The sequence below is a fragment of the Chiloscyllium plagiosum genome, unplaced genomic scaffold (assembly GCF_037043375.1).
Source record: "Chiloscyllium plagiosum isolate Xiang-an unplaced genomic scaffold, Cpla_swu_hap1 HiC_scaffold_36, whole genome shotgun sequence".
Lineage (NCBI taxonomy): Eukaryota > Metazoa > Chordata > Chondrichthyes > Orectolobiformes > Hemiscylliidae > Chiloscyllium > Chiloscyllium plagiosum.
In genome coordinates this window covers 22,683,861-22,704,676 of record NW_028270174.1, presented here as the reverse complement: position 1 = coordinate 22,704,676, position 20,816 = coordinate 22,683,861, and the positions used below count along the sequence as shown (strand labels likewise).

Genomic DNA, 20,816 nt, shown 5'->3' with positions numbered 1-20,816 from the left:
TTGGTAGTTACACTGAAATATCTGGAGCTCTCGGATATGATAATTTAGAGGTTATAATGTGCATTTGCCACCTGCCTTTTTAAGATGACATCCAAATGTGTCATGACCCAGTTCAAGCTACATTGACTGCACAGAAGAAAAACAGGACAGTCAGCCAAATTGATCTTTTCTGGTATTTTTGTTCCACATAAGCCTCCTTCACCTTACATTTCTTTACACTATCAACTTAGAGGGATATAGACCAAATGCTGGCAAGTGGAATTGATTAATTTGGAATATCTCGTCAGCATGGACAAGTTGGACCAAAGGATCTGTTTCCATGCTGTACAGCTGTATGACTCTATATTCTTCTATTCCATTTTCCCACATGTGCTACTTTGGTTTCCATTAAATGCTTCAAAGTTATTTGCTTCAAATAATCCAGAGGTATCATATTCCACATTCATCTTGTCATTCAGTAAAGAGGTTTCTCCTGAATTCCTAATTGGATATTTTTGCAAATTATTTTGGAGGTCAATTCTGATCTCCCTATTTTCCGTAAGTCCATCCAAACATGGCCTTTTATTATCTTAAAGATCTCCATTGGATCTCCCATCAGCCTTCTAGAGAAAATGCCACAACTGCGCACTGAATAAATGTATCTTTTTAGTACTGGTATCATTCTTGTAATTTTCCTTTTGCACCTTCTCAGTGTCTTTACACCTTTTCTAGGATACAGAGACCAGGTTTGCCTTGGCATTCCAGATGTTAAACAACAATGGTTCCATACAAATTTAACAGAATTTCCTTGCTTTTCAGTTTTATTCCTACAGTAAGGAACCCCAGTGCCTGCTTATTTTTAATGGTTTTATTAACCTGCAGCTTATAGTGACATGTCTATAACTTGGAACCCTTTGCTCACCTGCCCCAGGTATTTTTATTAGACAAGCAGTATGTGGTCTCTTTATTCTCCCTAACAAAATGCATCATTTTACATTTATCTACATTAAAATTCATTTTACAATCACATGCCCATTCTACGAGCTTATTATTGTCTTTCTATATTTCATTACATTCATTCAGATTATTAATTATCTTCTACTGCTTCAAAAAATTCAATAATGGCTAAGCATGATACCGTCAGAAAACTGTGCAATTGTACTATTACAAATCAGTTAATGGATAGAATTTTATTTCATCTTTCAGCAAAAATTCTACTATCTTTCCCATCATTGACATTAAACCAACAGGTGTTTAGTAATAAAACAAATTTGTTATATACATCCCTTTTCAAATCCAGAACTTGGAGGTTAAAAATAAGGGGTTGCCCAGTCAAGTCTTAAGTTGCCAAAGACCCGCTGGACCATAGGCTGCTCAAACATTAGACAGAAAACTGGCTTGTGGTGACTTGAGGGTCACCATGCCTGAAATCAGGGGAGAGATTGAGGAGGTGGGAACTTAATAGTAACCTCAGCTGGATGTGTGAATTGAACCCACACTGTCGGTGCCACTCTACACAGCAAACCAGCCATCCAGCTGCCTGAGACTGAAAGGTCAAGTGTACAAGTTCTTAAATGTAACACTGGAAATCCTCCTGCAGCTGGCCCAGAGAAGGAATGTCCTCTTTCCTGTCAGGATAGGACATCATCGTTCCTTCCTGTCCCATACTTCATTGGCAATTAATGTTGTCCTACCTGCCCTTCTCCAATTCTTCATTCAAATCAAGGAGGATATCCCACCAAGATGCCCATTTTCTGTGGGTGATTCCTATAATTTGTAGTATCACTCCACTTACTCATTTAAGGAGATGACCTCAGAGAATTTCTGCACAAAATACTGCTTGAGCTGAAAATAAATCCCAGAAAATCCTCTGTTTCAGCTCCGGGTGCAATGATAATGAAATGCTGAAATTCCTTTTAAGCTGAAATTGATGTCAGTACCTTGTTTACTGGTCACTGTTAAGAAAGTGTTGAATTACTTGCCAAAGTTCCACATAGTCTCTTTGGTGAGCACTAGTAGACATTTAAATATCAACCAACTGTTCAACTAATCTCTAGGCAGATGTTGTTGTTTTGGCTTTAACACTTTTACTGAGATGTTGTCTTGCACTAAATGCAGGATAAATAGGCTGATGTGTTTAAGACCCAATCTTGACCAATTCTTTTGGAGTACGCAGGGAAAATTGTTATATATTGTTCATTTTCATGCTTCAAGTTTTTATTTTACACACTGGCACAGAGAAATTGAGGTCTTGTAGTAGTGGATAGTGTCTCTGCCTCTGAGACAGAAGCTCTGGACTCTCGCCATATTCTCAGACTTGATGGCTATGGGGAAATACATTTTGTAATGTGGCCAAATAGGTTGGTGATCAACCTCCAAATCTTTCTATTAACATTCCAGTGGGAAACCATATACTGCAGCAAAATTGGAGCCTTCACCATCATTATCCATAGGTCCAGTTACAATATGCATGCAAATGTGTCTATTACACAGCAACTCAGACTCCGGGTTATCGCAATGCCACCAGTACCACAAGAAAGCCATCAACACATGATAAAGTATCATACATTTATTTAACACTGGGCAGTCTGTTATATATTAATTAAATGCTGTTACTTAACTAAATATTGTATTTTTAATCACTTCTTTGTTTAGCATTGATTTGCATTTCACATGTTCACTGTTCATCCTCCCCGTCATAACATAAAAATTTCTAGAATATTCTACTCTATTGAACAATCTTTTATGCTGCGGGGCTTGCTTTTCTTACAATAATCAAATAAGTGTTGGGTTGGCTTGAGCCCACCAAAATGAACATTTATTTTTTACAAAATTGGTTCCGGTGATATTGTTTCCCAAATTTCTATTCAGAAGATTGTGTGAAATTCTCAGTAGCTCAGGTGGTATCTGTGTGGAGACAGAAACAAAATTAGCATTTCAGGTTTATAACCTTTCACTGAAGAAATGGAAAATGCTGGCAATGAACAGCTTTTAAGCAGATAGATCTAGCAAAAAGGGCAGGAATCCCATTGATGGGGTGGATTGTAGCAGTGATTATAAAGGGATGAGAGTGTAAGACAATAGGAGCTTATAATGGGACAAACACGGAAACAAAAGATCAGTATTGAGGAATTGTAAATGGTTACAGAGTGCCCAAGAGTAAATGGAAGCAGAAGCAGTGATTAAGATCTAAAGCTGTTGCAAGTAGCTTAAAATTAAAGCCAGGCAGCTGTAATCTGTCTTTAGTACCTACTAGAAGAGAAGGGGTCTTGTGCAAAACTTCATCAAAACAGAGCAGAAAGCCAAGGTCCAATTGGGCCTGGGACAAAGAATTAAAGTGGCAGACTCAATGGTTTAGCAAAGTGATATATTTCATTTATTGCACTAAGCAGCAATATTTGAAAAATAATCAGAATTACTGTTTTGTTTGACTAACAGACCATGACATAGAATGGACATTATTCTTATAAAAAAATTCCCCAGAGAATTTATAGCTAGATTGGCAAGAGTTAACATCAAGCCACAAGTATGTACTCAGATACTGTGGGGTTTAACTAACTAAAACACGCGCCAGCAATATTTCAGCATATCAAACTGTTGAAATAGAATCCATATTTACAATATTTTCTGGAGTTGAGTGGAAAGAGTCTCAAGAAAACCTTGAAAGCAATTGGGAACTGTAATCACATCTAACCAGTTTCTAATGAAATAATTGACCATGTGCTAGATAAAACCAGAACAACTGGGAAATTCAACTCGAAACTACCTTGGGCAGCACAGTGGTTCAGTGGATAGCGTTGCTATCTCACAGTGCTAGGAACCTGGGTTTGATTCCAGCCTTGGGTAGGTCTCTGTTTGGAGTCTACATGGATTTTCTCTGCCTGCTTTGATTATTCCCACAGTACAAAGATGTGCAGGTTAGATGGATTGGTCATGGTAAATTGCCCCATGATGTCCAGGGATAGGTGGATCAGTGATGGGAGATATGGGGTTATGGAGATAGAAGAAGGGTCTGGGGTGGGATGCCCTTCAAAGGATCGGTGCAGACTCCATGGGCTGAATGGCTTCTACCTGCACTGTTGAAATTCTACAATTCATTTTAAACTCGATTCTATCAGCCGGCGTTGACTGTAATCTGTTGTGATTAACTGAGAACTGATTAGCTGAAATGATCCACGAAATGGTGGGCGGCACGGTGGCACAGTGGTTAGCACTGCTGCCTCACAGCGCCAGAGACCCGGGTTCAATTCCCGCCTCAGGCGACTGACTGTGTGGAGTTTGCACGTTCTCCCCGTGTCTGCGTGGGTTTCCTCCGGATGCTCCGGTTTCCTCCCACAGTCCAAAGATGTGCAGGGTCAGGTGTATTGGCCATGCTAAATTGCCCGTAGTGTTAGGTAAGGGGTAAATGTAGGGTTATGGGTGGGTTTCGCTTCGGCGGGTCGGTGTGGACTTGTTGGGCCGAAGGGCCTGTTTCCACACTGTAATCTAATCTAATCTAAAAAACATTTCTGCATTTCATGAGTGAGGTTGTGGCTGTTTTGCTGTTTAAGGTACTGGTGTTGAATATCAATTAATTTTGCTAGAACATTACAGCTGTGAGACTAGTGTTTAATCTTTAAAATGCTAAGATATTTCAAACTTCAAAAACACTTATTTCCAGAAAAAAAATCAGTTTGAGATTCACACACGTTCATTGTTCCACTTCGTTTTTGCACAAGAGGTTACACAGACAACATCTTCACATGATGGACTGTACAAAAGGACATAAGGAGGGAGGGATGTGGCTGAGAAGACAGCTGTCTGCACCCTAAATAATGCCTTCACTGTTGAGTAGCTTTACAGCTCTGCAGACCGTATGCCTAATTGTGTACTGACACAGGCTTATTAGGCATCAGCTCAATTGGGAGAATAGTCGAGAGTGTGGTGCTGGAAGAGCACAGCAGGTCAGGCAGCATCCAAGAAGCAGGAGAATCGACATTTTGGGCATAAGTCCTTCATCAGGAATCGACTTTGCCTGAAACGTCGATTCTCCTGCTCCTTGGATGCTGCCTGACCTGCTGTGCTTTTCCAGCACCACACTCTCGACTCTGATCTCCAGCATCTGCAGTCCTCACTTTCTCACAATTGGGAAAACAACCAGACAGTGAGCTACACTGCTGCCTGATGACAATTACTGAAAACTAGAGGAATACTGTGACCAAGAATTTCCCTGCAGCTGCTAGTGCCATTCAGTAGAGTGGATACTGGAAATCTAATACAACAACTGAAAGTGGTTAAAACACACAGTAGGTCTGCCAGCATCTGAAAAAAGAACTTAAGCTACCAGAGCTGTTTGGTATTTACAGCATTTTCTGCATTTTATTCCCGTTAACTAGGAACTTAGGCTAACTTTTAATGCGACCAATGGGTGTTTGCCAAACAAGTTGGAGAGCTAGTGCGACCTCGGTATTGCTTAAGCTAAATCATAGTGAATTCAGAGAATTACTCATGAGTGCTCACGAGAGGAACTGACATTGCATTCCACAAACAAAATCAGAAATTGTTGGACAAACTCTGCAGGTCTGACAGCATCTATGGAGAGAAAGCAAAATTAAGGGTCCAATGACCTATCTTCAGAACTAATTGGAGCAAGGAAAATAATAGAACCTATGCTGAAGCTGGGGTGGGGCAACAGTAAATGATAGGTGAAGATGAAGCCCAGAGAGAGAGAACAGTTGAGCAGACAAAGGAATGGGTATAGGTCAGCGTAAGAGAATGAATAGCTGCTAATGAGGACTATTAGTAGGTGATAATGGGCTGTTAGTGATAGCAGTTGAAACTTTATTGCTGGAACAGCACAGCAGGTCAGGCAGCATCCAGGGAACAGGAGATTCGACGTTTCGGGCACAGGCCGTTCTGAAGAAGGGCCTGTGCCCGAAACGTCGAATCTCCTGTTCCCTGGATGCTGCCTGACCTGCTGTGCTGTTCCAGCAATAAAGTTTCAACTTTGATCTCCAGCATCTGCAGACCTCACTTTCTCCTTGTTAGTGATAGCAGCCCATGTGATAACAAGACCTGGTGTGTGGGGTGTGGACATGGAAGAAGGTGTTCTGGCCTTAAAATTATTGAACTCGATTTGAATCCCAAAGATTGCAGGGTTCCCAAGTGGAAAATTAGTTGTTGTTTTTCCAACTTGCATTGAACTTTGCTGGAGCACTGCAGCAAGCCTAAGGCAGAGATATTGGCCAGGAAACACGGCGGTATATTGAAATGGCAAGCAACCCCAGAGGCTCAGGGTCATTCCACTGACACAGCTGACATTCCAAACTGGCTGATGGGATTTCGGTGCCTGGGTCTTCCTGCTTTCAGCTTAATGGGGGATCAGTATACCAACCCCAATGCCCTGATGTAAGTAATCTGACATGATTTTCCCAGTCATTCCATCTGCTCTGGTGGATTCCATTAAATTCCATGCCCTGTTTGCAGCAAAGTGACAGTGGAAGCAGTTCTGAGGAATTTCCCAGTTAATGCCTATGCCAAGATGGAACCTTCTCTTCAGGAGAGGAGGTGGTGAGCTAAGTGCTGATTAGATTACAAGGAACTGACCGGAGCCTGGTGCTAGAATTGTCCATTCTTCTAGGATGACAATTACATTTGAACATGGAAAAAGAAATCAGAAAGCATTGCTTTACTTTGATAGTGTAGAGTCATAAGGATTTGTTTTCTCTTCTCTATTCAAGAGCTACTTTTAATTCCCGGGTTAGAAATAGAACCATCAGCAGTGCAGTACAATGTCTTGGATCCAGTGCTGGTTGCACTTAATGAGCCTGAGACAATTCCCAAAACATCAGAGGTGCAGACACTCTAATTATTTCTTTTAGAATACAGCGTTTGGCTTCTTCTTGCTTTAATGCTTGGAGTCTTTGAACATTACAAAAATAACACACATAAACAGCATAATAACCTAGTATGACCCTCAGATTTCCATATCTTTCTTATACAGGGTATTGTTTCTAATGGAAAGAAGTTACTGCTAAATCAAGCTTCAGGCCAGAAAACTGAGGGTAACAAGTTTATATACCAAGTCAAAGATTATAATACATGGTCCATACAGTATCTCATCACTTGTAAATATCTCTTTGGTAATGATCAATGAAGAGTCTGCAGAACTGAGAAAAAAATAGAAGCTTCAGACACGTATGCCAAGATTTGACAGACAAGAGCGACAGCAATCTAAGCAAGCTAACCACTTCTTGGTCCCAGGGGCAGATTTCCACAATTCGGACTGGGGCTGCTTCCACTGCTTTCCCATAATTGAATTCAAGCTGAAATCCTTGAAATATTCCAAGCGATGACTAAAGCAGAAAAGCACATTAATAATGTTCTGGACATGGTAAAAGAAAATACTCAGTAAATTAACATGTTAAAAAAAAGTGAGGAAAACTTTAAAATAAAATGGTTATATACTATTACAAATTTATTAGGAAGAAATAATTGTTGAGTGGAAAAGTGGTCCCGTTACATTTTCAAAAACTGCATCAATTCTCCAATTTTTTTGTGGAGAAGTCAGTACCTAGTTTGATTGAATACAAAGGAGTACATCAGATATATAGCAAAGAAACAACTCAATTAGCCTAACCAGTTCATGTTTAAACTCCAGTTGAATCTCCTCTCATCTTTCGTTATCTATATCTATTATCATAACATTTAATTTATTCCCTTCTCCCTCATATGTTTGTGTGGCTTCCCTAAAATAAATTAATGTCATTTGTTTCAACCACTCCATCTAACAAGTTCCAAATTCTCATTGTTGTTTGTAGAACTGTGTTCCAAATTTCCTGATGGATATTTTTTGGTGATTGCCTTATGGAATTCTAGTTATTCTCTTCTCTTCAACCACTTTTTAAACACACACACACACACCACATTAACACATTTTTAGTGTCAAACTTAGAAATTGTATTTTGGATTCCACAGTCTAAAATGCTCGTGTAAATTTTGAACAGCACTCTCACTTCCTGCTTTCAGTCTTAATACTAGCTGGCAATCCATTCTGTGAGATGTCCTTTGACCCCATATTCTCTGACCTTTTTCAAGAGTCATACAGCAGGTATTTTGCCAAAAGGCTTTTGAAAATCCAGATCAATCACATTTACTCCATTACCATTGTCTATTCTCTCTATTAACTCCCTGCAAAATTCAATGAGGCTGATGAAGCCAAATTTTTTCTTTGAAATCCATGTTGACTAAGCATAGTATATTTTCCATTACTATTTGTACTTTAATAAGTTCTTTTTGTAGGGATTAGGGCAGCACGGTGGGTCAGTGATAAGCACTGCTGCCTCACAGTGCCAGGGACCCAGGTTCACTTCCAGCCTTGGGTGACTGTCTGTGTGGAGTTTGCACATTCTTCCACATGTGTGCATGGATTTCCTCCGGGTGTTCTGGTTTCCTCCCGAAATCCAAGGATGTGCAGGTTAGGAGAATTGGGCATGATAAATTGCCCGTGTGTTTAGGGTTGTGCAGGTGAGGTCCATTAGTCGGGGTAAACGTCTAGTAGTAATGGAATGGGTCTGGATGGGTTACTGTTTGGAGTGTCGGTGGACTTATTGGGCCAAATGGCCTGTTTCTTCACTGTAGGGATTCTATGATTCCAATATTTTTACTACTGCTGATTTGAAGTGGTGTGGTTCATTACTCCCCTGGACAAATCCTACCACATTTCTTAAATATAGAAATTCTTTAGAAATTCACTAGTTCTCTCACACTAACCTTTATCTAATCAGTTATAACATATGCAGTAATGCCTCTGCTACGTCTTTCCTGGATTTTTGAAAATGTGTGGATGCAATTCATCAGCATATATGCCTTAAACTTGTTTCATTTAAACAAAACACATTAACCTAATTTTTAAATTTAAATACTTTCACCATAATGATTCATGTGATATCTACCCGTTCTATCTGTATTGAATATCTTTGTCATCACAATGTCGTTATCTATGTTGTTATTCTGTCTATCCTACTGAAATCAGAGCCTTCATTTTTTTGATGCTCCTGTAAACTATATTTCAATTTGTTTCATTTTTTGATAACTTAACAGCTTATCTTTGTCTTCCTAAACTCTTTTTACTCTCTCTAATGTTCCCATATTTTTGTCCTGTGATGTAATCTTCTGCTGTGTGTGCTTAATATATGCCGCTTGCTTCATTTTCAGTTGGTTCTTCAGACCTTTACAAATCCATGGAATTTCATTAGTGTATAGTTTATTCTTTCCTTTTAGGAGAATGTTGCATTCTACAGCAGATCATTCTAAATAGAGTCATAGAGATGTACAGCACAGAAACAGACCTTTCAGTCCAACTCGTCCATGCCGACCATATATCTCAACCCAATCTAGTCCCACCTACCGGCACCTGGCCCATATCCCTCCAAACCCTTCCTATTCATATACCCATCCAGATGCCTTTTAAGTTGTACAATTTGCGATTGTACGAGCCTTCACCACTTCCTCTGGCAGCCCATTCCACACATGCACCACCCTTTGCATGAAAAGGTTGCTCCTTAGGTCTCTTTTATATCTTTCCCCTCTCACCATAAACCTATGCCCTCTAGTTCTGGACCTCCCCACCCCAGGGAAAAGACCTTGTCTATTTACTCTATCCATGCCCTCTGTAAGGTCACCCCTCAGCCTTCATAGTTCCAGGGAAAACAGCCAAAGCTTATTCAACCTCTCCTTATAGCTCAAATCCTCCAAGCCTGGTAACATCTTGTAAATCTTTTCTGAACCCTTGTTTCCCATTGTTGTTCTATATCTTTGTCAACTAAGATCGAAGAGCATTTTATTTTCAAGTTCAATTCTCAGCCCTTCAAAGTCAGTTTTTTTGTTTATCTTATGTCTTTCGCTGCTGTAAATTACTAGTGGACACAATTTCAACGTGCAGGGGTGGGGGTGGAGGGTGGAGTTTAAAAGACAGGTGTGAGGCATGTTTTTCACACAAAGCGTGGTGAGTGCCTGGAATATGCTGCCACAGGAGGTGCTGGAAGCAAACACAATAGTAGCATTCAAGATGCACCTGGACAAATACATGAATAGGAAGGGAATGGAGGGATACAGATCCTGGAAGTGAAGACACTTTTAGTATAGGAGGGCCAAAGGACCTATTCCTGTGCTATATTATTCTTTGGTCTATCACTTAAGATGTATTATATTACTGTCACCATTGCCTGTATATTCTTCTACTTTAACTTCTTACATCTAATCTGGTTTACTCCCTATTACTAAATTCAATGGACCCCGAAACATTAACTCTACTTTTACTCCAAAGATGCTGCCAGACTTGCTGAGTTTCTCCAGCAATTTCTGTTTTTGTTTCAAATTTCTAAGATCTTCTATTAGTCAGTTGTTTTGTTTACTGAATTTTATCTAGTTGGCGCCTTGGGGTGGAAAGGAGTCCTGTACACCCTGCAGAACTTGATTCCCTTATCTCCTTTATCTATCTCTTCTGTCCAATTAATATCAGGGTAGTTGAAATCCTGCATCATTATTACTCTGTATTTTTCCCACTCCCCACTTTGTCTGCATATTGCTTCTTCTACTCTACTCCATTACTAGCTGTTCTGTACACTACATCTGTTCTTGGGACTGATCCTTTATTATCATTTATCTGTATGCACACAATTCTGCTTTTGACCTGCTGATAACTGTATTCACTTTTTTCCATTGTCAGCTCCCTCTATATCTTTTCTAAATATGCTACACCCTGCAATGTCTCATTATCAGTCTTCACTTTATTTCATTTGCTACGTCTCATTAATTCCTACTATGTCTGATTCCTCTCAAACCTTCAGTTCCTCTGCTTTAATTGAGACACTGTGTACATTACTGTCAAGACATTTTACTTCATGCTTAATAGGATTTTCTCTTACTTTAAGTTTAACTATCATTTTACTTCCCTATACTATATATTCTCATGCCATCAATGTCCTCCCTTTCTTTATTCTTTCCAATGTTCTCCTGCCCTACTTTGTTTACTGTTTGGCTGCACAGGGTGGTACAGTGGCTCAGTGGTTAGCACTACTGCCTCACAGAACCAGGCACCAGGGTTTGATTCGACTCACAGGTGACTGTCCCTGTGGAGTTTGCACATTCTCCCTGTGGTTGTATGGATTTTCTCTGGGTGCCCCAGTATCCTCTCACAGTCCAAAGATGTGCAGGTTAGATGGATTAGCCATGGGAAATGCAGGATAGGGTAGTCTTGGTGAAATGCTCCTCAGAGGGTCGGTGTGGACTCAATGGGCTGAATGACCTGCTTTCACGCTATAGGGATTTTATGACACATTTCTTGTAGCTCCCTCACCCCATCCTTGCCTTTGCCAAATCCCCAAATATTGATCAATGTTATTTGAATATAAGTAAGTAAATTAGTAGAAATCATTGAGGCTATGAGGCCACATTCAACAGCAAGTTAGATTGGGCAGCACTCATGGTAAGATAAAGATTCACTTTCTGATCTTTGCCCTTTCTTCCAGGTAAGGAAAATTTCCAATGGATGGATAATGGCACCTTCTAACATCAACCTTTCCCTCAATTGATGCCAACAAAAGAGAAAAGAGTGGTAATATAACCTCATCTTCCAAAATTCCTTAGATCAGTTAGTCACCAACAAAGTCTGCCCGTGTGATGTATGTTGGGGTGGCACTGACAGAAGTGGGCCTCATAACACTAACTTTCTCATGGCAATCAATTGCCCAGAGAGGAGAGGACTGTAAAGAAGTTTGCTTCTGCTCCTTTTATGGAAATGACACTGCGCCCAGTTCTGGTTTGTTTAGCTGTGAAACAAGATTTGGTGATGTTTAGGTCAGGGGTTCTTGGATGAAGAAGTTAAAAAAACTTATCTAGTATTGGAATTATCATTTCAGTGTGAACCCAAGAACAACTTGAAATCTAACAAGTAGTGGTTTGTTTCAAGAATTAAATTAATTGAATTTACAGTAAATGTGTGTTATTATAATAGCATTTAATGTTTGGGCACTCCTGAGTAAAAAAAGGTAAATCTGGTTCTTCAATCTTAAATAACTACTTAGCATGAAATTAGCATTTCATTTCTTTAGTGCACAACCATAATTGACAAGGTATGATACTGACAGTTAAAACTTCATCTTTGCAAATTAAAACTAGCTATCATCTACTCAGAATAAATATTTGTAAATATCTCCTTGGCTTTATTATTTCAATAGCATCGAATAGGACACAAAAATCTCTACCTCAAGGTGTTAGGTAAATTTAATCCAACATTTTAGATTATTTTTTGCCAATTTGTCTGATAAGTAAATATCAAATTGTAAGGCATTAACAATTTCTTTAATTCCGTATTTCTAACCAACTCTTTTATTGTTCCTCAAACACCTTCAGCATTTAAGATATTTTCTGAAAATCTCCTCAGATTACTCATTTTTCCCAAAACAGACTGCACATTTTCTCCAAATATTGTTTTATAATATGTTGTTTATAGATTGTCTGTTTTCATTGCTTTTTTAATGGATTAATGTCCAATATCCACAAGTGGCATAAGATCAAAAAATTTACTGTGGGTGAAATTGCAAGTGCTAACATCCGACCATTCTATGATACCACAATGATTGAGGGATCAATGCCTCAATATTTACTTGCATGCAAATCCTAGATAGAAATTACATGAACATATCTTGGGATGCCTTGCATTGAAAATATGAGTGAATAAAAAACTGAATTTATATATATAAAAAAATTCAAATGCAAAAAACTAAATTCTATTTTTCAGATGGCAATTTAATAATTTGAATAAGGGCATGCGCATGAAATGCTCCATTGATGGTGAAGGGTAAAAACATGGCACTTTAACAGAAACTAATAAAGCGTACATAAAAATCTTATGCAAACTATTACAATACACAGCAGGGACTGTGACACAATTATCCACTGCTTCAGGTATACATAATTTATCGTCTAGCTGGAGCACACCCAACCACATTAGAGTGAAGAATTTTACTGCAATATGCTTTTCTGAATCTGATTATTGTAAAAGTCAAATTGTTGTCTGTGGCTACTCATAAGTCAATGTCTGCTCCAAGCATAATAATTTGCAGTTGTATCAAATATTTATACATTGCAGACAGAAAGAGCATTAAATGGCAAATGTCTATACTTACAAGTCAGGCTGTTGTCCCTTCTTCAATTGTTCTTTAGGTATGGGGTACAGAGCCTCATAAACTCTTTTATCACCAGAACCATGAATTGCATAGGCATTGAATTTGTTAACACCAGGGGGAAAATAGTTCCATGGGAGAAGTGCTTTGCCTTCCCAGTTTTCTTCATGAATTGTACAGTCATATTTTAAATCTAGTTCTTTCTAATGTGAAGAAAAAAGTTATAGTTTCATGTTTTTGAGTTTTAGTTTCATTTAGTTATGCAGTTGCAAAGATATTCTTAATTCTTAATTCTTAAAAAACTCTAGGGCCAAAAAACTTTGTGAAAGTAAAATTTAAAATATAGATAGATATTCAAACCTAGAAATAATAGCTAGATTATGGAATCCCAGCATAACAGCACAATCAGGTTGTAGACACTACCTTAATTGCAGCTGAAAGTGTATTAATAAAGGTCAAAACCGTAGCTGGGAAATACATCCAAGTAAGAATGCTGTCCTTTTGTCCGGAGCATCAGTCTTTAATTTGCATCCAGCTTCATAGGTTAGAAATCCATCTCCTGCTGCTATCAGTAAAGGCCTTAAATAAATTTGAAAAACTCTAGGTCTAATTCAACAAATTGCTTAGTATTAAGTGAGTTTTTCTCTCTAAAGGTCAAAAGCATGGCTAGTGTGTAAAACTACAATGTCACACCAATAGAGGAGAGAATGCTCTTCTAAGGTTGTGGTGAGTTACAGAATCCATTCAACCTTTGTTTACTTTTTGGTTTTAAAACCCCTGTATATTCTGTAGTAATCAACCATCAGTTTTTAAACACCCTTCATTTCCTCTAAATTTAAAGCTGCAGTCTTTCAAGAAAATAAATATTAGGAATAGCAAATCCTAAAACTACTTCATAAAAATGAGTTTACACTGTCATACACATATCGCGCAGAGGAAATTTGGTTCAAAAGTGTACATGTGAAGCACTGAAGGAGGGAATATATACAAAAGATAACCTATTAAAAATTTGGTTTCTAAAATTCCATATGTAGTCTTTCAATTCACCCCTGCAATTACAACAGGAGATTAGCTGAACAATCAGAAAAGCTTCATTGTCTACAATTCATACCAGTTTTCCTCTGACCACATACAGCAGTTACAGTTCAATGCCAAGGAAGTCCCAATGGAACTTCAGGGCCATAGAAATTGTGAGACCATTTGTTCTTGCCACCTTTGTAAATAAGCCAATTTGCTAGTCAATAACTATAACACTATCATCATAATGCTTTCTATAACAGTTAAATGCATGGCTACAGGGATGGTGCAGGAGGGAGGGATTTCGGTATCTGGATAACTGGGGTTCTTTCTGGGGAAGGTGGGACCTCTATAAACAGAATGGTCTACACCTGAACCTGAGGGGCACCAGTATCCTTGGGAGGAGGTTTGCTAGTGTTCTTGGGGGGGGGGGGGGGGGGTTAAACTAACTCTGCAGGGGCATGGGAACCTAGACTGTAGCTTTAGGGTGCAGGACCTGGAGTGTAGGGAGGTTAGGAACATGGCATCAATCTCAAAGGAGGGTGCCTGTAAACAGGAAAGTGGCTTGAAGTGTGTATACTTCAATGCAAGAAGTATACGAAAAATGGTAGGTGAACTTGCAGCGTGGGTTGGTACCTGGGATTTCGATGTTGTGGCTATTACGGAGACATGGGTAGAACAGGGATAGGATTGGCTGTTGCAGGTTCCAGGGTTTAAATGTTTTAGTAGGGTCAGAGGTGGGGGTAAAAGAGGGGGAGGTGTGGCATTGCTTGTCAAAGATAGTATTACAGCGGTGGAAAGGACGATGGATGAAAACTCGCCATCTGAGATAGTTTGGGCTGAGGTTAGGAATAGGAAAGGTGAGGTCACCCTGTTAGGAGTTTTCTACAGGCCTCCTAATACTCCTAGAGATGTAGAAGAAAGGATTGCGAGGATGATTCAGGAGAAGAGTGAAAGTAATAGGGTGGTTGTTATGGGGGACTTTAACTTTCCAGATATTGACTGGGAAAGCTATAGCTCGCGTTCGTTAGATGGGTCGGTGTTTGTCCAATGTGTGCAGGAGGGTTTCCTGACACAATATGTAGACAGGCCAACAAGAGGTGAGGCCATACTGGATTTGGTTCTGGGTAACGAACCAGGCCAGGTGTTAGAATTGGAGATAGGTGAGCACTTTGGGGACAGTGACCACAATTCGGTGACTTTTACTCTAGTAATGGAGCGGGATAAGTGTGCACTGCAGGGCAAGAGTTATAGCTGGGGGCAGGGAAATTATGATGCGGTGAGGCACGACCTAGGATGTGTGGCTTGGAAGGCTTCAAGGCATGGGCACAATTGATATGTGGAGCTTGTTCAAGGAGCAACTATTGAGTGTCCTTGATAAGTATGTACCTGTCAGGCAGGGAGGAAAGGGTCGTGTGAGGGAGCTGTGGTTTAATAAGGAATTGGAATCCCTTGTTAAATGGAAGAGGGCGGCCTATGTAAAGATGAGGCGTGAAGGTTCAATTGGGGCGATTGAGAGTTATAAGGTAGCCAGGAAGGATCTGAAGAGAGAGCTAAGAGCAGCAAGGAGGGGACATGAAAAGTCCTTAGTTGGTAGGATTAGGGAAAACCCTAAGGCTTTCTATAGGTATATCAGGAATAAAAGAATGACTAGGGTAGGAATAGGTCCAGTCAAGGATAGTAGTGGGAAGTTGCGTGTGGAGACTGAAGAGATTGGGGAGACACTGAATGAATACTTTTCGTCAGTATTCACTCAGGAACAGGACATTGTTGCCGATGTGAATATTGAGTCACAATTAATTAGAATGGACGGCTTTGAGGTATGTAGGGAAGAGGTGTTGGAAATTCTGGAAAGGGTGAAAATAGATAATTCCCCTGGGCCTGATGGCATTTATCCTAGGATTCTCTGGGAAGCAAGGGAGGAGATTGCAGAGCCATTGGCCATGATTTTTATGTCCTCGTTGTCTACAGGAATAGTGCCAGTAGACTGGAGGATAGCAAATGTGGTTCCCTTGTTCAAGAAGGGGAGTAGGGATAACCCTAGTAACTATAGGCCGGTGAGTCTCACTTCTGTTGTGGGCAAAGTCTTAGAGAGAATTGTAATGGATAGGATTTATGAACATCTGGATAGGAATAATGTGATCAAGGATAGTCAGCATGGTTTTGTGAAGGGCAGGTCGTGCCTCACAAACCTTATTGAATTCTTTGAGAAGGTGACTAAGGAGGTAGACGAGGGTAAAGCGGTAGATGTGGTGTATATGGATTTTAGTAAGGCGTTTGATAAGGTTCCCCATGGTAGGCTTTTGCAAAAAATACGGAGGTATGTCATTGAGGGTGAGTTGGAGGTTTGGATTAGGAATTGGCTGGCTGGAAGAAGACAGAGGGTAGTAGTTGATGGTAAAGGTTCATCTTGGAGTGCAGTTACTAGCGGTGTTCCGCAAGGATCTGTTATGGGACCATTGCTGTTTGTCATTTTTATAAATGATCTGGAGGAGGAGCTAGAAGGTTGGGTGAGCAAGTTTGCGAATGATACGAAAGTCGGTGGAGTTGTTGACAGTGAGAAAGGATGTGTCAGGTTACAGCGGGATATAGATAAGTTGCAGAGCTAGGCAGAAAGGTGGCAAATGGAGTTCAATGTAGCTAAGTGTGAGGTGATTCACTTTGGTAAGAGTAACAAAAAGTTGGGGTACTGGGCTAATGGTCGGATACTTGGTAGTGTGGATGAGCAGAGGGATCTTGGTGTCCATGTACACAAATCTCTGAAAGTTGCCACCCTGGTAAATAGTGCGGTGAAGAAGGCATATGGCGTACTGGCTTTTATTGGTAGAGGAATTGAGTTCCGGAGCCCTGAGGTCATGTTGCAGTTGTATAAGACTCTGGTGCGGCCGCATCTGGAGTATTGTGTGCAGTTTTGGTTGCCATACTATAGGAAGGATGTGGAGGCACTGGAACGTGTGCAGAGGAGGTTTACCAGGATGTTGCCTGGTATGGTAGGAAGATCGTACGAGGAAAGGCTGAGGCACTTGGGGTGTTTGCATTGGAGAAAAGAACGTTTAGGGGTGACCTGATAGAGGTGTACAAGATGATTAGGGTTTAGATAGGGTTGACCATGAGAATCTTTTTCCATGTATGGAGTCAGCTATTACGAGGGGGCATAGCTTTAAATTAAGGGGTGGTAGGTATAGGATAGATGTTAGGGGTAGATTCTTTACTCAGCGAGTCGTGAGTTCATGGAATGCCCTGCCAGTAGCAGTGGTGGACTCTCCCTCTTTATGGGCATTTAAATGGGCATTGGATAGGCATATGGAGGATAGTGGGCTAGTGTAAGTTAGGTGGGCTTGGATCGGTGCAACATTGAGGGCCAAAGGGCCTGTACTGCGCTGTATTTTTCTCTGTTCTATAACTCACCTTCCACGCTTTTCCTTTACCAGCAAGCAACAGTACTAAATGTTGTCCATGTCTAATAACATTAAAACAGAATGTGTTGTTAATACTAAATCCAATCTACAACACAAAAAGAAATTGTACACCACCATTTAAGACTAAAATTGGTAAAAAGACTGGAATTCTCAATCAACTATTTTGCCAAGAATAACAGCTCCTTAGAGGAAGGAAGGAAAATTAAAGATTTATTTTTGATAAATTATCAGCAGTAACTATACCAAGCCAAATCAAGATAAGTATATATTATGGGGATACTAAAGAGAGTAAAATACTGTTATGATGTACAGTGTGTACTGTACCTTTAAGACTGAGTGAATGCTGTTTGCACTGAGAGTTTGCAGGCACCTGCCATGTGACTGACTAGCAGTCTCAGAGTATACTGGAAAATTGAAAATATGTAACATGGGGCTGTGAAGCAAATACCTAAGTTTTAGTTGCTATGTTGACAACCATTTGAATTTAATCAATCAGCTTAAATTATGCCCCAGGGTACTAAAACCCAATCGATTTTGAATTTACTGTTTTGCCAACATCGAACCAATGAGACGATCCGATGTTTGGGTATAAAGAAGCAGGCATTTTGAGAGTTAGCCAGAGAGAGGCCAACTGCCATCGACAGAGCAACTGGCAGCAAAACACTCTCTATCAAAGGTACCTTTATCATATGAAACATCTTTGCAACAAAAGACCGAAGACAGTCCAGGGAGATCGACAGACAGAGGAAGACAGACACCTGGAAATGACAGCTGTTGTGTAGTTTTGAAATTAAATTGATGTAATTTTAATATGGGTGGTTATTGGAACAGTATATTGTTATAGAGTTGGAGGCAGATAACAAGTAGTTAAGAGAAAGGAGGCTTGGAGTTATAAATAGTTGTTTAATGTTCACTTTTAGGATTAAAGAATAAATTGATAATTTTTCTTGAAATAATGGAATTTGGGAGTTCTCTTTCACTCATACTTTAACAGATTATGAGGCGAGGTGAGCTTTTCTGGGTGTTTGGTTTAATTAGCAGCGAGGTTCGCCACTGTGTCATAACAATACATATTTTCAAATAAAAGGTCACAAATAAGTCAGTCCAGCAGCAACATGCCTCAAATGTATTTATAATGCATGTGTATATTTTAATTAAAATGGTTACAGTTTAGCTAATACCAAAAGGGATTTTGGTGGAATATTAATATTTATACAAATACAATGAGAAAGTATGCATGATTTGTAACACAGAGATTTAAAGATTTTAAGATTATAGTGAAGAAAATTCTACTACTTACGGACAGAGTTCCACTTCAAGGTACAGTTCTTTGCTGCTATTCAAGAAAAATGCTTCTACAACTGTTAAACGTGAAACATGAAAAAATTAAAATGACAAATCACTTTTCAAATGAATATGCTACTTTTCTAAGCTACTATATCTGTTTCTTGGGATCGGATCAGCTTCAAATGTAGGTGTCTATGCCCATAGTCATCAATTTCTTTTAAAAAATGCATGTTCTAGAACTCACTGATGCCGGGCATATGGTGGCCTGATTGAGATTAAGGATATGGAAAAACAAAGTGCTTTTGCCCTGGAAGTTTCCAGATGTCCAATGTGAAAACAAATATAATGTAACAAAATAAATAAAAATAGGGAAAGAACGACAGCAGTAAGAAGGAAAAATGACAGCTTTGAAATAGAAAAGTTGATATTTTTAAAATCTCCTACAATAATTCATTACCTGAATGATTGAAACTCCACACATTAGTTTTCTTTCATTGCCTGAGATTATTTGACCATCAGAAACAACAATCAGATTATTCAATGGGACTTATTCTGTTAATTACTGATTGTAACTTTCTGTGGAAAGTTTAAAGTCTCTGTATCTGCTATTGCAGCTACTTCATAAAATGAGATTTCACAAGTCAGGTTGCTGAAACCATGTCTTGATCAATACTGCCTGAAGATTAGATTTAGATTAGATTAGATTAGATTACAGTGTGGAAACAGGCCCTTCGGCCCAACAAGTCCACACCGACCCACCGAAGCGAAACCCACCCATACCCCTACATTTACCCCTTACCTGACACTACGGGCAAAAAATTTAGTATGGCCAATTCACCTGACCTGCACATCTTTGGACTGTGGGAGGAAACCGGAGCACCCGGAAGAAACCCACGCAGACACAGGGAGAATGTGCAAACTCCACACAGTCAGTCGCCTGAGGCGGGAATTGAACCCGGGTCTCTGGCGCTGTGAGGCAGCAGTGCTAACCACTGTGCCACCGTGCCGCCCACTGCCACCGTGCCGCCCACTGTTAAGCATGTTCAGTATTTTCTGTTTTTGCTTTACTTTCCAAAACTGAATCAGTCAGTAAACAGACAACTGCAAACAAATAAACAAGAAAATGGCTTCAGTGGCTTTGGGTTATTGAAGGAAGAATAGACCAGGATTCTGATACTAAGTGACCCATGGTTTAAACACATGTATGTGTATATAAGGTGAGAATAGCATTATTTGGTTGGGATTGCCCTTGTGCTTGATTAACTTGAATGCTCAGGTGAAACATCCAGGTGAAACACCTAAGGATGTCCAGCATCAGTGGAGCTACACCCTCAAAAAGGAATTTATGCATTCAGGTAAAGAGAAAATCAAGTAAGATCTAAGTGAAATCAATCTTCACTTAGCCAGCCTTGTTTCTAATTTTGACCCAAATTTTCAAAATGGTGATTGATAATTACACTTGTGTATACACATCTCTTGACTAACATTGACTCCTGCATTTTCATTGGTTTCTAGTTTATACACTGAGGAATTTGTTCATCATTTCAGCAGATTGCCAGCCAGAGATGCAGTGGCAGTCTTAATCTTTTTTTCAGGATTGAGCTTCATTTAAGTAAAAACAATGAGCTAACCTCACCAACTATACATAAAATATGCATCATTCTCAAGCTCACCAAGTTGGGCTAATGCAAACCTAGTCAGTCGCAAGGTAGTTCCTTCAGATTGGTCAATCTAGTTACTACACATCAGCCTGTCTTTTGCTTTGATATTAGTATCATTCTGCTCAGTTGTGAGGCAAGGGAGATAAAGTCCTTCCCATTATAAATAAAAATTGCAAATAGAAAGGCTATGTGAGTGGATTTCCAAGTGACATTGAAAGAAAATCTATCTGCTATTGTTTGTTACATCCAACACAACTACAAATAAATACTCTGCAAATCAATATTGC

The 20,816-nt window shown here is 39.6% G+C and overlaps 1 protein-coding gene across 4 annotated transcripts in view; it reads right to left on the bottom strand.

Annotated features, from left to right (window-relative positions):
* Nucleotides 1-2,535: 2,535 nt before the first annotated feature.
* cunh4orf33 (chromosome unknown C4orf33 homolog) overlaps nt 2,536-20,816 on the bottom strand; it is a 42,370-nt gene continuing 24,089 nt past the window's right edge. For 3 of the 4 annotated variants that reach the window (XM_087980049.1, XM_087980051.1, XM_087980052.1), the window contains 4 exons: nt 18,882-18,942; nt 17,571-17,622; nt 13,149-13,348; nt 6,007-7,313 (listed from right to left, as the gene is read on the bottom strand). In XM_087980049.1, coding sequence (XP_087836175.1) covers nt 7,148-7,313; nt 13,149-13,348; nt 17,571-17,622; nt 18,882-18,942 — 479 coding nt within the window. In that variant the 3' untranslated portion in view covers nt 6,007-7,147. Of the gene's footprint in view, nt 2,887-6,006; nt 7,314-13,148; nt 13,349-17,570; nt 17,623-18,881; nt 18,943-20,816 lie in introns of those variants that run through there. The other variant, XM_043674198.2, reaches the window with a different exon arrangement.